At 44.4% G+C, this 11,668-nt stretch overlaps 1 protein-coding gene across 5 annotated transcripts in view; it reads right to left on the bottom strand.

Moving 5' to 3' along the window:
* pcdh19 (protocadherin 19) overlaps positions 1 to 10,989 on the bottom strand; it is a 69,531-nt gene extending 58,542 nt beyond the window's left edge. For 2 of the 5 annotated variants that reach the window (XM_042493624.1, XM_042493628.1), the window contains exons 1-2: positions 7,848 to 10,989; positions 5,033 to 5,378 (exon numbers count right to left, since the gene is read on the bottom strand). In XM_042493624.1, coding sequence (XP_042349558.1) covers positions 5,033 to 5,378; positions 7,848 to 9,994 — 2,493 coding nt within the window. In that variant the 5' untranslated portion in view covers positions 9,995 to 10,989. The remainder of the gene's footprint in view (positions 1 to 5,032; positions 5,379 to 7,847) is intronic. The other 3 variants (XM_042493626.1, XM_042493625.1, XM_042493627.1) reach the window with 3 other exon arrangements.
* Positions 10,990 to 11,668: the final 679 nt, after the last annotated feature.

Here is an 11,668-nt window from a genome sequence, read left to right as displayed (position 1 = left end):
AAAAGACCTTCAAAACGCTTTTCACAGTTGCATTGAAAAGCTGCTGAGATGAGGGGAAAAATATGGATTATATCATATACTGTAAAACTTTGTTTACAGCACTAGATATTCAAGTTTTTCATTAACACTATAGCTGTTCTTTAAAATCACTGCAGTGACAAAAACTATTACAAAAATCTTATTAGCAACATTAAGAGCTAAGAATATATTCAACGGCAGGGAGTGAAGACGATATCAAAACAACATTAAAAAGAGTACTTTAAATGCAGAATCACAACAATGTTTGATTATCGAATATGTTGGATTACGCCTCTTGTTTCTCCTCTCTGAGTCAGCCATAATGATGTAAATGATAATGTCACAGCCCATATTTCAAATAAATGTGACACTCCATAAGAAATATTGTGTGTGTGAGTGCATTCGTGTGTACGCGTGTGGGGGGGAGATTGGCAGTTTCAACAGATGTGTAGTATGCACTGACAGCATGACATCTACTTTGCATGCTCAATATGACACGTTTGAATGCTCCCATGCATATTGTCCTGATGTGAAGTGATAGCGAGGGATGTGCAGCCTCGCTGAAACCACTCCCTGTTGTCTCTCCTACATCAATATCAAACGTCTTCCTTACTAACAGGGAGAAACAGCACAAATGCTGCAATGAGTACCCTGTCACTTGTTTCTATCGTTACTTTCTAAATTTCCATTTTCTCATTTAGGTTCCTTTGATAGACTGAAAACTGAACAAACAAACAGAAATGTATATCCATTTCTCTTTTGTCAGAATCTAACCTAACACTGTGGCGCACATGAAATGGAATATAATACAATGTGTATGTTTCCTATAGTGTGGAAACACATGAAAATAAGGTCCTTATCTATGCAGATTGCCATGTTGCACTGCCATGTTTCAAAAAGAGCCCAGAATGGACAAACAAAACACTGGCTCAAGACAGGGTAATTATGGTTTTCGCGTCAGCCACCATAGTAAGCAGCTCCCCTGCAAGGAGTACTGCTGGAAAATGCAGATTTTATAAAGTGAAACTGCTTTATTCTATTTTTATCAACAGGTCCATTTGTTTTGGAGAGGAAGAGAACTCTGAGGAAAATTTGGCTCCTGATAAAAACCACATGAACATCCTGACCTTATGTTATCAGAGACAAAAGGTGAGCACACTTTAGCAGGTGTAAGGCTAGGGGCCCGTCTGAGACGTGCTGAAAAAAACAAAAAAACGTCTGATTTGTGACGAAAAACAAGTTTATACAGTGTTTTCTACCAATTTAAATTGCCAGGTCTGTTTGTTTTGGAGGGGTAGAAACCTCAGAAAACCGGCTCCCTGTAACAACCACTCGAACATCTGAATCTTTAGGTAATAAAGAAAAAAGGTGAACACACATTAGAAGGTGCTGGCTAGTGGCCTATCTTTGATGAGCCAAACAGTGTTGGAGAAACACTGATTTTTTGAAAACATGAAACTTCTTTATTCAATGTTTTCATCAATTTTAATCACCTGGTCTGAACTCTATGGAGTCCTCCAGAACGTCTGGATTATAAAAAAGACATTAGCATGTGCTGGGCTAGTAGCCCATCTCCAACATGCCGAACAGCACTGGAAAAACAGATTTGTAACATGATACCGCTTTATTCAGTGTTGTTATCATTTGAAACCACCAGGTCTTGGGGTTTTTTTGGAAGAGAAAGACCTCTGTGGATAATCCAGCTCCTGGTAAAAACCTTCTAAATGTTTGGATTGGAAAAAAGGGGAGCACACATGTGCAGGTGTGTTTTGGAGAGGAAGGGACCTCTGCAGATAATTCAGCTCCTGGTAAAAAAAAAACCCTCCTGAACAACAAACACTGAGGGAAATCTAACTGGGAGCAGATCCCTTTATATCTTATATGCTGTTCCTTTAAGGAAACCGTGCAGAGAGCATGTTGAGGATGACTGCATCGATTATCAATTAACTAAACTTGCGAAGCGCACTCTCCACCAAACATTTTCTACCACACAGTGCCAAGTCCAACCTCCTCCAAACTCATTTACCTCCTTTTTGTAAAAAAAAAGAAAATCATATGTGTAAAGGAAAAATCTCCAACCTGAATAATCAATAAAGTAAGATATCTTATTTTCCTGCTATGCTCATTATCTGGAATCACAGGTGTGAGAAGCCTTAGAACACATTACAAATTAAAAAACATTCTAGCCAAAGGCCATTCCTTTACTGTATAATTGTCTCCCCCACCAAGTGATTCACTATAATTAAGCCATGGAAGACAGCTCTATTCTCCTGTGAGCATTCATATTAGTGCTACCACAGGCAGGTCTAACAAACATCTCACAGCTGATGCTTTTCAAAACAATGGACAGCGATGTTCAGGGAGGTATATGTGCTGGTACACATTCTCACAAGGGAGAATGCAATATACACAATGCAATAGCAGGTATGAGGCCTTCGGGGAGACCTGTCACTGTTATCTTGGCCAAGTCTGCCATGTTTGTGTGTGTGTGTGTGTGTGTGTGTGTGTGTGTGTGAGAGAGAGCCAGCATGCTTTGTCTGAAGCAGGAAAAGCTTGACTCCAGCTGCTCCAACATAAGCAGGATGTTCACTGCCCCACATAAACTAACAATGGAGGAGAAGTTTGCACTGATCAAAAACAGAATTGACAAATAGATGCAAGAGAACCTATCCTCTTTACCTTCATTAGCGAACCCTAATCTGACCCCCGTATCCACATTCTGATGATCGTTTTAATCTACATGTTTGGAAAACAAACAAACACAGAGTTATCACTGTGCCCTGGTGTAAAAACAAAAAGCTCTTCCGCCGAGGATAAATGAATCATGGATAATTATGAGGTTGCCCTCAGGATGAAAACAATTTTTTGGGGACAAAGCAGCCTCAGTAATCACAACAGTGCAGCCACTCGTGTGTCCTAGCCAGTCAATGGGATATGGGTTGAGGACTTGTGGAGTCAAGTGGTTTCAAGCCCAAGCTTGCTCATTGTAACAAAGCAATTATCAGTCATTTCACTGCTGTTTGTTTGTGCTATAAATGGCATTGTAATTATACTGAGAACATTTTTTATTTAAGAGCAACATTTGTACATACTGTAGAGCTTCTGTCGCTCGCAAATGTCACAATGGGGAGGAAAGAAAACAACGACAACTGTTGTTGCGCTGGGGTTACTCTGTCGGAGGGTAGAAGGCGTGCTCCTGCTACCGCTATTTCTCAATCACACACACACATTCTCTCTTCTCAGTCCAGGGAAAAAAATATGCAAAGGCCGGGTCAAAGAGATGTTTGTCAACATCATGTGCAAGGCGGAGCGCAATGGAAGCTGCATGCTAAACAGGCCCGGCTTCTATCAAGCCAATCAAACGCCTCTAAGCAAATGAGAAAACGTTGTCGGGGCTCAGACACCTGGCACTGAGACTCATTCACCCTTCGCTCGCTTTCTTCCCTTCGTATCTCTCTATCTGCCCTCACACAGCTCTATCAAGACCACTCCGAGCTTTGCATATGGAATCATCTAAATCAATCTTCAACCCTATTTGTCTCCCACTCCACTTTTTCATTAGCTGAAACAAATAAAGGCTCTCCTAATCCTGCGGCAAATGTGCTTTTATTGGATGGTTAAGCCACAGAGACAGGATGCTCGCTGGAGCTTTTTACAGCGTCGGTTGATTTCTTTGTGCAGCCAGAGACCCACATTTTCTTGGCTGAGGAAAAAGGCTGGTGGTGACCTGCATAGCGCTGCCTACCAGCAAATACAATCACAGCACACGGGTCACTGCGCATACCTGCTGAATCCCCCCACCACTGCCTCCGCTGACCGGACAACACCACAGCCCCCCAACACCACCACCACCTCCTGCAACATCCCTCATTCCTTCCACCTGTGTTATTCAAACACACACTCAGACACACACTCAGATCCAGCTCAGACAGGCTCAGTAAATCAGCATGCCTGTAAGTAGGTCTCATTGACCCCTCAGGATCCACCGGTGCCTGGATCTCTCTGGATCATCCAGTCAATACATCAATATCCATCTTGTGTTTCTTGTTTTAAGACCTGCACTCCCCCCCCCCCCCCATCGTCTTCTCACTGAATGTCAAACGGAGATTGGAGTCATCAATTACAAGAGTGTGTGTGCGAGGAGCTTATTTGCTGCTGTCTATAGGAGCGATACACATTCTTGCGCAAACACTCACACAAACATAAATGCCCCTTACTCCCGTGGGATCAAGGAGAAGTGGGTCATGCGGAGAAAGGTTTCCAAAAGAATCCAATAGAGCAGTTCATACGTACAAAAAATCTATAAACTAAAGATCAGCTGGTCTACATACACTCTGTCAGCCTGAATAGTCGTTCAAGTCAGACTTTCAGCGCTCTGCTGGAGCCATGCATGGTATGTCAGGGTAATTCAATGGCTGGCTGTGCAGAGCGGCCATGCAGGAAACACTGCAGATAAATGGACAACACACAGATAAAGGCGATGATTATTCTCTCCACTCGCACCTGAAATGACGTGTGCTGGAGCTGGTTAGAGGGGTCAATACACCTGGCAGGTGCTCAAACTTTCTTTTTTTTGCAATAGCTCAGCACCAACAAATACAGAAACAAGTGGAGTAAGAGAGGCCAAATAATCCACTTTGTCAGGCCTCCAAATTCTGCTTGGCAAAGCGCTCTCAGTCACAGGTTGGCCCTGATGTCTCCTCGAAATGCCTTGAAGGATTCCACTTAAATCGACTGACAGGACGTCACACGTGCCATTTCAGATCGCTCAGCTATCCATCAATAACAGGGAGACATTTCACTGACATTATAATCTGCGGTACGATGGAATGCTGAATATCGCTAGACCTTGAGATGTGTTGAAAGGTGGCGTTTCTCTACAGCTCATTCTTAAGATTCAGACTATCAATGATAATTAATGAAAAAGAAACCGACCGTTCCTTCACGTTTAGTCATGAGAATTAATTTGAAACTCAAAGCAGCCAAGGACAGAGCACAGCGGATTGTATCTCACCTCTGGCAGTGGCATGCCGTTGATGATGAGGTCTGGCTGCTGGTGGCCCTGACCGGTGAATGGGTGCTGATAGCCATGGTTGGGAGCTGCATTGCGTGAGTTCTGGTTCTCCACGTTGAGGAAGGTGCTCTCGGAGCGCCTGCAGCCCAGTGGCAGGCTCTGCTGGTGGTAGTCGAAGTAGTTGAGCGAGGAGGTGAGAGACGAGCAACTCACCACATTCATCTTGTCCGTCTCCTCGACGTCGCGGGGCACCAGGCGGATGTCGTTCTTGCTCAGCTTCTTCTTCTTGCTGGACTTCTTCTGGTTGCCATATGAGTACTCCGCCACCCTGCGCAAGTAGAAGAAACTGAACAGACTCAATAAAGCAGTGTTCTGCCTTCCCCTCCTCTGTCCGCACGGTCAAAAAGCGCACCCGCCGTGCCAGCAAGGGCGCTGTTCGACCGTGGGTGCCAGACAAAACCGCTCATTGCTCGCGTCCAGGGGTGGAACAGCACACTTAAAGTGACTCCCCACTCCCGGCTCGCAATGGAGCTGTTATCCCTTGTTTTGTTTGCATTTGCATGCTCAGCAATCGACATGTCACAAACAGGCAGGCAATATGCAAACATGCCAAAAACCACAGAAGCAAAGCAAAGAACACACTGATACAGAGCAGCACTACCGGTATATGCAATCATATTCAAAGCACACAACCCACACTAATTCCATTTTTTTTTCTTTCGTTATCAAGTGAGCCCACTAGCAGCACGGCCTGCAAGAGAACTGCAGATTCAAATTCATTTAGTTGCTCTCGGAGGCTGCTGCAAACTTGAACTGAGTATTTTGACTTTAATAAGAGTAAATGAGCAACACAGCCATGTTTTATCAAAGGATCCACAGACTGGGGGGAAATATCCATTCTTCGCACAGCTTCGCAGTTTTCCACAGGAGAACATATGCTACGTTCTCTATAGTGATGACTACAAAAATCCACTTAACATATTCCATATCATTTGTGATATTTTACCATCTGCATCACTTCAAACTCTAGAGGAGGCCAATTTTTAACCTTACGGCATGGAACATATGGTTTATTTTCCCTTTTAAGCCCACAACAAAACTATAGCTACCCATGAAATTGCAATATCTGGAATGTCTCTGTTCCTGCTCCAGCAACGTCTCTGCTATACTAGCCCCCACTGGCCTCTGTTGCTCACTAGAATGCAGCTCTAATCCTCTGTCGCTTCGAAAAATCTGCAGTTTGTCTTTTTCATTTTTCTTTCAGATTGCATCTTCAAAACAGCCTCCCTCCTCCTCCCCCCATATTCTGCTCCCCCTTGATTCAGAGGAAAGAAAATGGGCAGCTGCAAGAGTAGAAAATACTCCATCTCTTTTTCATTTATCATTTTAACATGTTGTCTCTCTAACCCCCGCGCCCCAAATTGAAATCTGGAAAGGGGGGGGGGGATCTTCAGAGTCAGACAGACTGACAGAGGACAAGCAATAAATTGGAGATAACTGCTCCTCATATTCGAGGTGGCGACTGAGAAGCAGAACACATCAGTGCTGATTAAAGCACCCAGCGGGGAGAGTGGCTCACATGAGCAGAGCAAAGTACTGAGAGCAGTTTTGAATTTGGAATTTGTGGTTGTCTGTCATTGCTTCTCCTCTGAGCAGAATGTAGATCTGCCATTAAAAATATGATAACTGCGTAAAGTAGCCGCTGTGATCAAGATGTCAACACACTGCCTCTATAGCGATTCAGGTGTGAATAAAACATATTCGAGTGCTTTTTTTTTGCATTCCAATGATGAGAAGAGATGTTGCTTTAACAATACAAGGGTGGCTGGAGTAGTTTTTCTTATAGCTTCTGGAGGAAGAACAAGAATTTATTTTACAGTTAAAGATCTTAAATTCACAAATAAGAACACAACCAAATGTGACACGAGAACAATAAAAATAAAAACACATTTTTAATCTGTATTGAGAGAATAATCTGAGTGACACTGGGTGAGTTTTTAGATTTTTTTTCATGCTTGAAAAATGGCTCAAGTTAATTTGGAATTAACAAAATTATGTTTAGAGCAAAATATGATTATAGCTTCAGGTTAAATTCTCAAATCCAATCTATATGTAAATTTATAGTGGTAATGTGGCACAGGGAAATCAAAGCCAGAGCTGATGTTCAGATTGATGAACAAAAAAACCCACAGAATGCTCAATATGCAAAGGTCTGGAAAATAATAATCTGCTCCTTTCCAGGAAAACTGGGTAAACAGTAAATGATGATGTGATTTACATGCTTTTAAAAAAAATAAATCTAAATTTTATTTTGCTGCTCCGGATATTTTCTGGTGCAGAAAGAAAGCAGAAGCAAATCTGAGTGATCCTGGAGGACTGTCCATAATCACACTGGATTAAAGCTGATAACAGCCAATCAGCCATGGTGGACGTTAAATAATAAATGTCTGGGACTGCTATTGAACCAGTGGGACGTTAATTGTCCGGCAACACACCCGCAAATTGAACATGACAGTTGAACCGTCATATTTATGAGTCAATTGGCTACAATGGGAGGATTAAATCAATCAATCACGTTTCCTTAACACGGAACAGTGGGCCTCGGCAGTCTGATTTAAAGCAGGCGGGTTCATTTTCTAGCTCAGTGTGAGCTGTGAGGGGGAGAAAATCTGCAGTCCTCACATTCAGGCCTCTCTCTACATGCTGCATGACAAAAGCACTCACAAGTCACAGTTTCAGGAGCGGGCGCACGCTCTCTCTCACACATGCACACACACACAGACACACACAAACACACACACGATGTAGTCAGTACCTGCAGTTGTACGTCCGGATCTCCTTGTTGTCCCTCTTGCACTTGACGGCCACAAAAATCATGGTGACAAACAGGATGGCTGCGATAGAGCCCAGCGCGATGATGAAGATGAGGGACAGGTTGACAGGTCCAATAGTCTCCTGCGCGTTCAGGTCTGGGGAGAGGTACACCACGATGTAGGCCGAGGCGGAGAGGGAGGGTTTGCCGTGGTCCCTCGCCACCACTGTGATCTCATAGGTGGATTTGGCGTGCTCTCCAAACATCCGGGTGGAGCGCACCTCCCCGTTCACCTGGTCGATCTCAAAGAAGCCCCTGTCCCCCTCTGAGATGGTGTAGGTGAGCCGGCCGTTCTCCCCCTCGTCGTAGTCGTCTGCCTTCACCTGGGTCACCATGTAACCCACCACTGCGTTTCTGGGGATGGAAACCTCCGCTGTGCCGTTCACCAGCGGGGGGTTTGTCATCACAGGTGTGTTGTCGTTGACGTCAAGGACAACAATACGCACCGTGGCGTTGCTCGATAAAGAGGGGTTGCCGTTGTCTCTGGCCAAAACTTTGAAATCAAAAGTCCTGGTGTATTCATGGTCGAATGATCTCATGGAATAAATGCGGCCTGATGGGTTTATGCTGACATATGTGTTTACATCCATGTGCTTAATCTCACCGGGGACTATGGAGTAGGAAACTGTGCCATTCATGCCCAAATCCGGGTCTTCTGCTGAGACAGCGAGCAGACATGAACCGGGGAGGTTGTTTTCCATCACCATCTCTTGATAGTGTGGTTTTAGGAAGTGGGGAGGGTTGTCATTTTCATCTGTGACTTTGACTACCAAAGACTTTGTGGCGCGTAAAGGAGGCATGCCACTGTCCTCCGCCTGGATAGTCAGGTTGTATGTGTCCTTTTGCTCTCTGTCCAGCCTGCCGTCAACAAGTATAGTGGAGAAGCTCTCGTATTCTTGCAGCCTGAACGGCACATTGCCCTGCAGCCTGCACTGCACTTTGCCGTTTGCCCCAGAATCCTTATCTGACACCCGCACGAGCGCGATGACATATCCACGCTGCGCGTTCTCACTAACTTCCACCATCTCCGTGTTGAGTGAGAGTAAACTGATGACAGGTGGGTTATCGTTGGTGTCCATGACGTTCACTGTGACTTTGCAGTGAGCTGGAATAGAGTTGGGACCTAAATCTTTGGCCTGGACGTCGATCTCGTAGATTTGCGCCGTTTCGTAATCCAAAACACCGTTGACGGTGATGATCCCGGTTCTGGGGTCAATTTTGAACGCGTCCCTCGTTTTCTCGGTGACGTAACTGTTGAACGAGTACACAACCTCTCCATTAGTGCCCTCGTCAGGATCCGTTGCATTCAAGTCTATGACTAATGTATTGATGGGGGAGTTCTCCATCACGTTCACTGTGTACACCGGCTCGTCAAAAACAGGGTTGTTGTCATTAGAATCAATCACCTTGATGTTTAACTGGACCGCGCCTATCTTAGGAGGGTCTCCTCCATCTTCTGCGCTGATTTCATATGTATAGTGGGACTGGGTCTCCCTGTCTAACGATTTTTGCACAACAAGCTCTGCAATTTTGGACCCATCCCCTCTGGTTTTTATTTCCAGTCCGAACAGCTCATTTGGGGTGATGGAATATGATTGCACGCCAAAGATCCCCGAGTCCGGATCGCTTGCCCCCTCTAGGGGAAACCTGGTACCAGGGGAGGCATTCTCGGAGATTTCAATGTCAATGTGGCTCGTTGGGAATCTGGGTGCGTTATCGTTCAAATCCTCGATTTCAACTTTGATGACACAGATCTCCATTGAGTTTGACATCACTTCTAGGGAAATAATGCACTTTGGGTTCTGTCGACAAACTACGTCCCGATCTATTTTCATTTGGGTTGTAAGGATTCCGGCTGGACTCAGTTCCACCCATCGTGGCTCGGAATTGGAAATAACCCTTAAGTACGGGGGCTGCGGTGCTATCTGAAATCCTTGCTTTAGCGCGTCCTTTGTCACGTTTCCAATCACTGACCCGGGCTTCATCTCCTCGTTTATTCCATACTTGAGGTTGATCACAGCCTCAGTCCCGACCCAAAATAAGAGGAACACAGCAATTAATTGTATTAATTCCATTTCCTTGGTTTGCATTGTACCTGTTGAGTTTTTCTCTCCCTAATAAAGATAATTACGCACGAGTACGCACGTCAGAGAAAACAGGAAAAATGTTCCAAATGAATCATCTCAGTCAAATGTCCAGAAAAAGTGTTTAAGTGACGAATAGCTCTTGTGGTATGCAAATTATATCATGGTGCGAAAGCTATAATTGTAACAAGTGCCTCAGCCTATTTTACTCTTCTCGGGCAGAGCACATCCTCCGGTCTACTGCAGCGGGCGAAACATTGGGGACGACAGATCTGTGAAAACATGCTGGAGCTTCTCACAACACTGATTTAGCCGTGTAAATCCGTGCAGCTCTTCTCAAGCGGCAAAAACTGGTCTTACACATGACTCATATGATGAACTGTCCATTTTCAAGTGGAGGAAAAAAGGAGGCTGCATATATGAGAATTCCTGCGAGCCAAGTCCAAAAAATGTTTAAATCTTCCGTGCAGATGAAGTCAAAAGTCCGTGTTAAATTCTCCGCTTTGATGCCAGCACAGATTTAAGTCGCATTTTGGATAAACATCAGTGCTCTGGGTGAGATATTACAAGCAAAAAAAAAAAAAATCCTCTTCGGCTATCAAAAAAAGCTTAAAGGAGCTGCAGTCACAAAATTATTCAACAGCTTAAATCCGGATATCTTTGCCTAAAGAACATAATTGCAGGAATGTCTCATCACACTGAAGTCCCGATTACCTTTTTTATTTCCAGCAGATTTAGTCTTTCATCCCGTCCGCAAGTCTTGAAGCTTTTTACTTACTAATTAATTTCCTCCGTATCTCACTTAGAAAAAAAAGACTGCACATATCCCGATAATTAGTCCATGCAACATTCAAAAAAATCCGTTGAAAATAGCCAGCGGGGAGGAAACGATGCCTACAGTATGTGCAAAACGCTCTCAACACTGGGCTGCAGCAAAGTAGAAGCACAGTAGCCTATATCCAGCCTGGTTGAGGCAGAAAAAAAGAAATCACCACTCGTTGCCAGTAGGCTGTCTAGTTGACTCCAACAAGCGCTCCTCTCGCTTCACTGGTGCACACTGGCGGACGCGCAGCTCCGAGCCGAGCGCTCAGTCTCAGGACCTGCAATCCCCTCAGCCAATCAGGGGTTACACAGGAGGGCTGGGAGCTGCTGGTGGGTGGGGCAAAGTACAGCAATGAAACACGGCCAACTACCTGTTCTTCTGCAGATGGACGACTCAACGGGCAATTACAGCGTACAAGTTGAGACACGGAGCTGTGGGTGAGATGATCGATATGGGGACTAAAAGTGGGATCTGGGTGGACCCACGGGGGTCTTTGAGAGGGTGCTACTGGAGACAAAAAAGAGTAGCAGACTAATCTCTCCCAGTGGAAGCACAGAGGAGATGCTAAGGATAACTTTTCACTGATTTGACCTTGTTTTCTCTTACAATGGACAATTATTTGTAACAAGTCATATTTTACAACAGATCTCCTCAATGGGGATCCAGGGGGTTATTGTGGACTCGTATGGATATTTTGACCCCCGGTGACATGGCGATGTTGGTGCCAAAGCAGATAGCATCATAAAATAGTATTTCCGTTTCATTCTGCAGCATATTTTACATTTTGAAGTTGCGACTGTGCGCATTATTGCTTTATATTTTTGTTTTATTTTTTTTTAAATTTATGATTTATTTTT

Source organism: Plectropomus leopardus, chromosome 9, assembly GCF_008729295.1.
Source record: "Plectropomus leopardus isolate mb chromosome 9, YSFRI_Pleo_2.0, whole genome shotgun sequence".
NCBI classification, from domain to species: domain Eukaryota; kingdom Metazoa; phylum Chordata; class Actinopteri; order Perciformes; family Serranidae; genus Plectropomus; species Plectropomus leopardus.
Note: the sequence above shows the minus strand (reverse complement) of the source record. Positions and strands in the feature narration are given on the sequence as shown.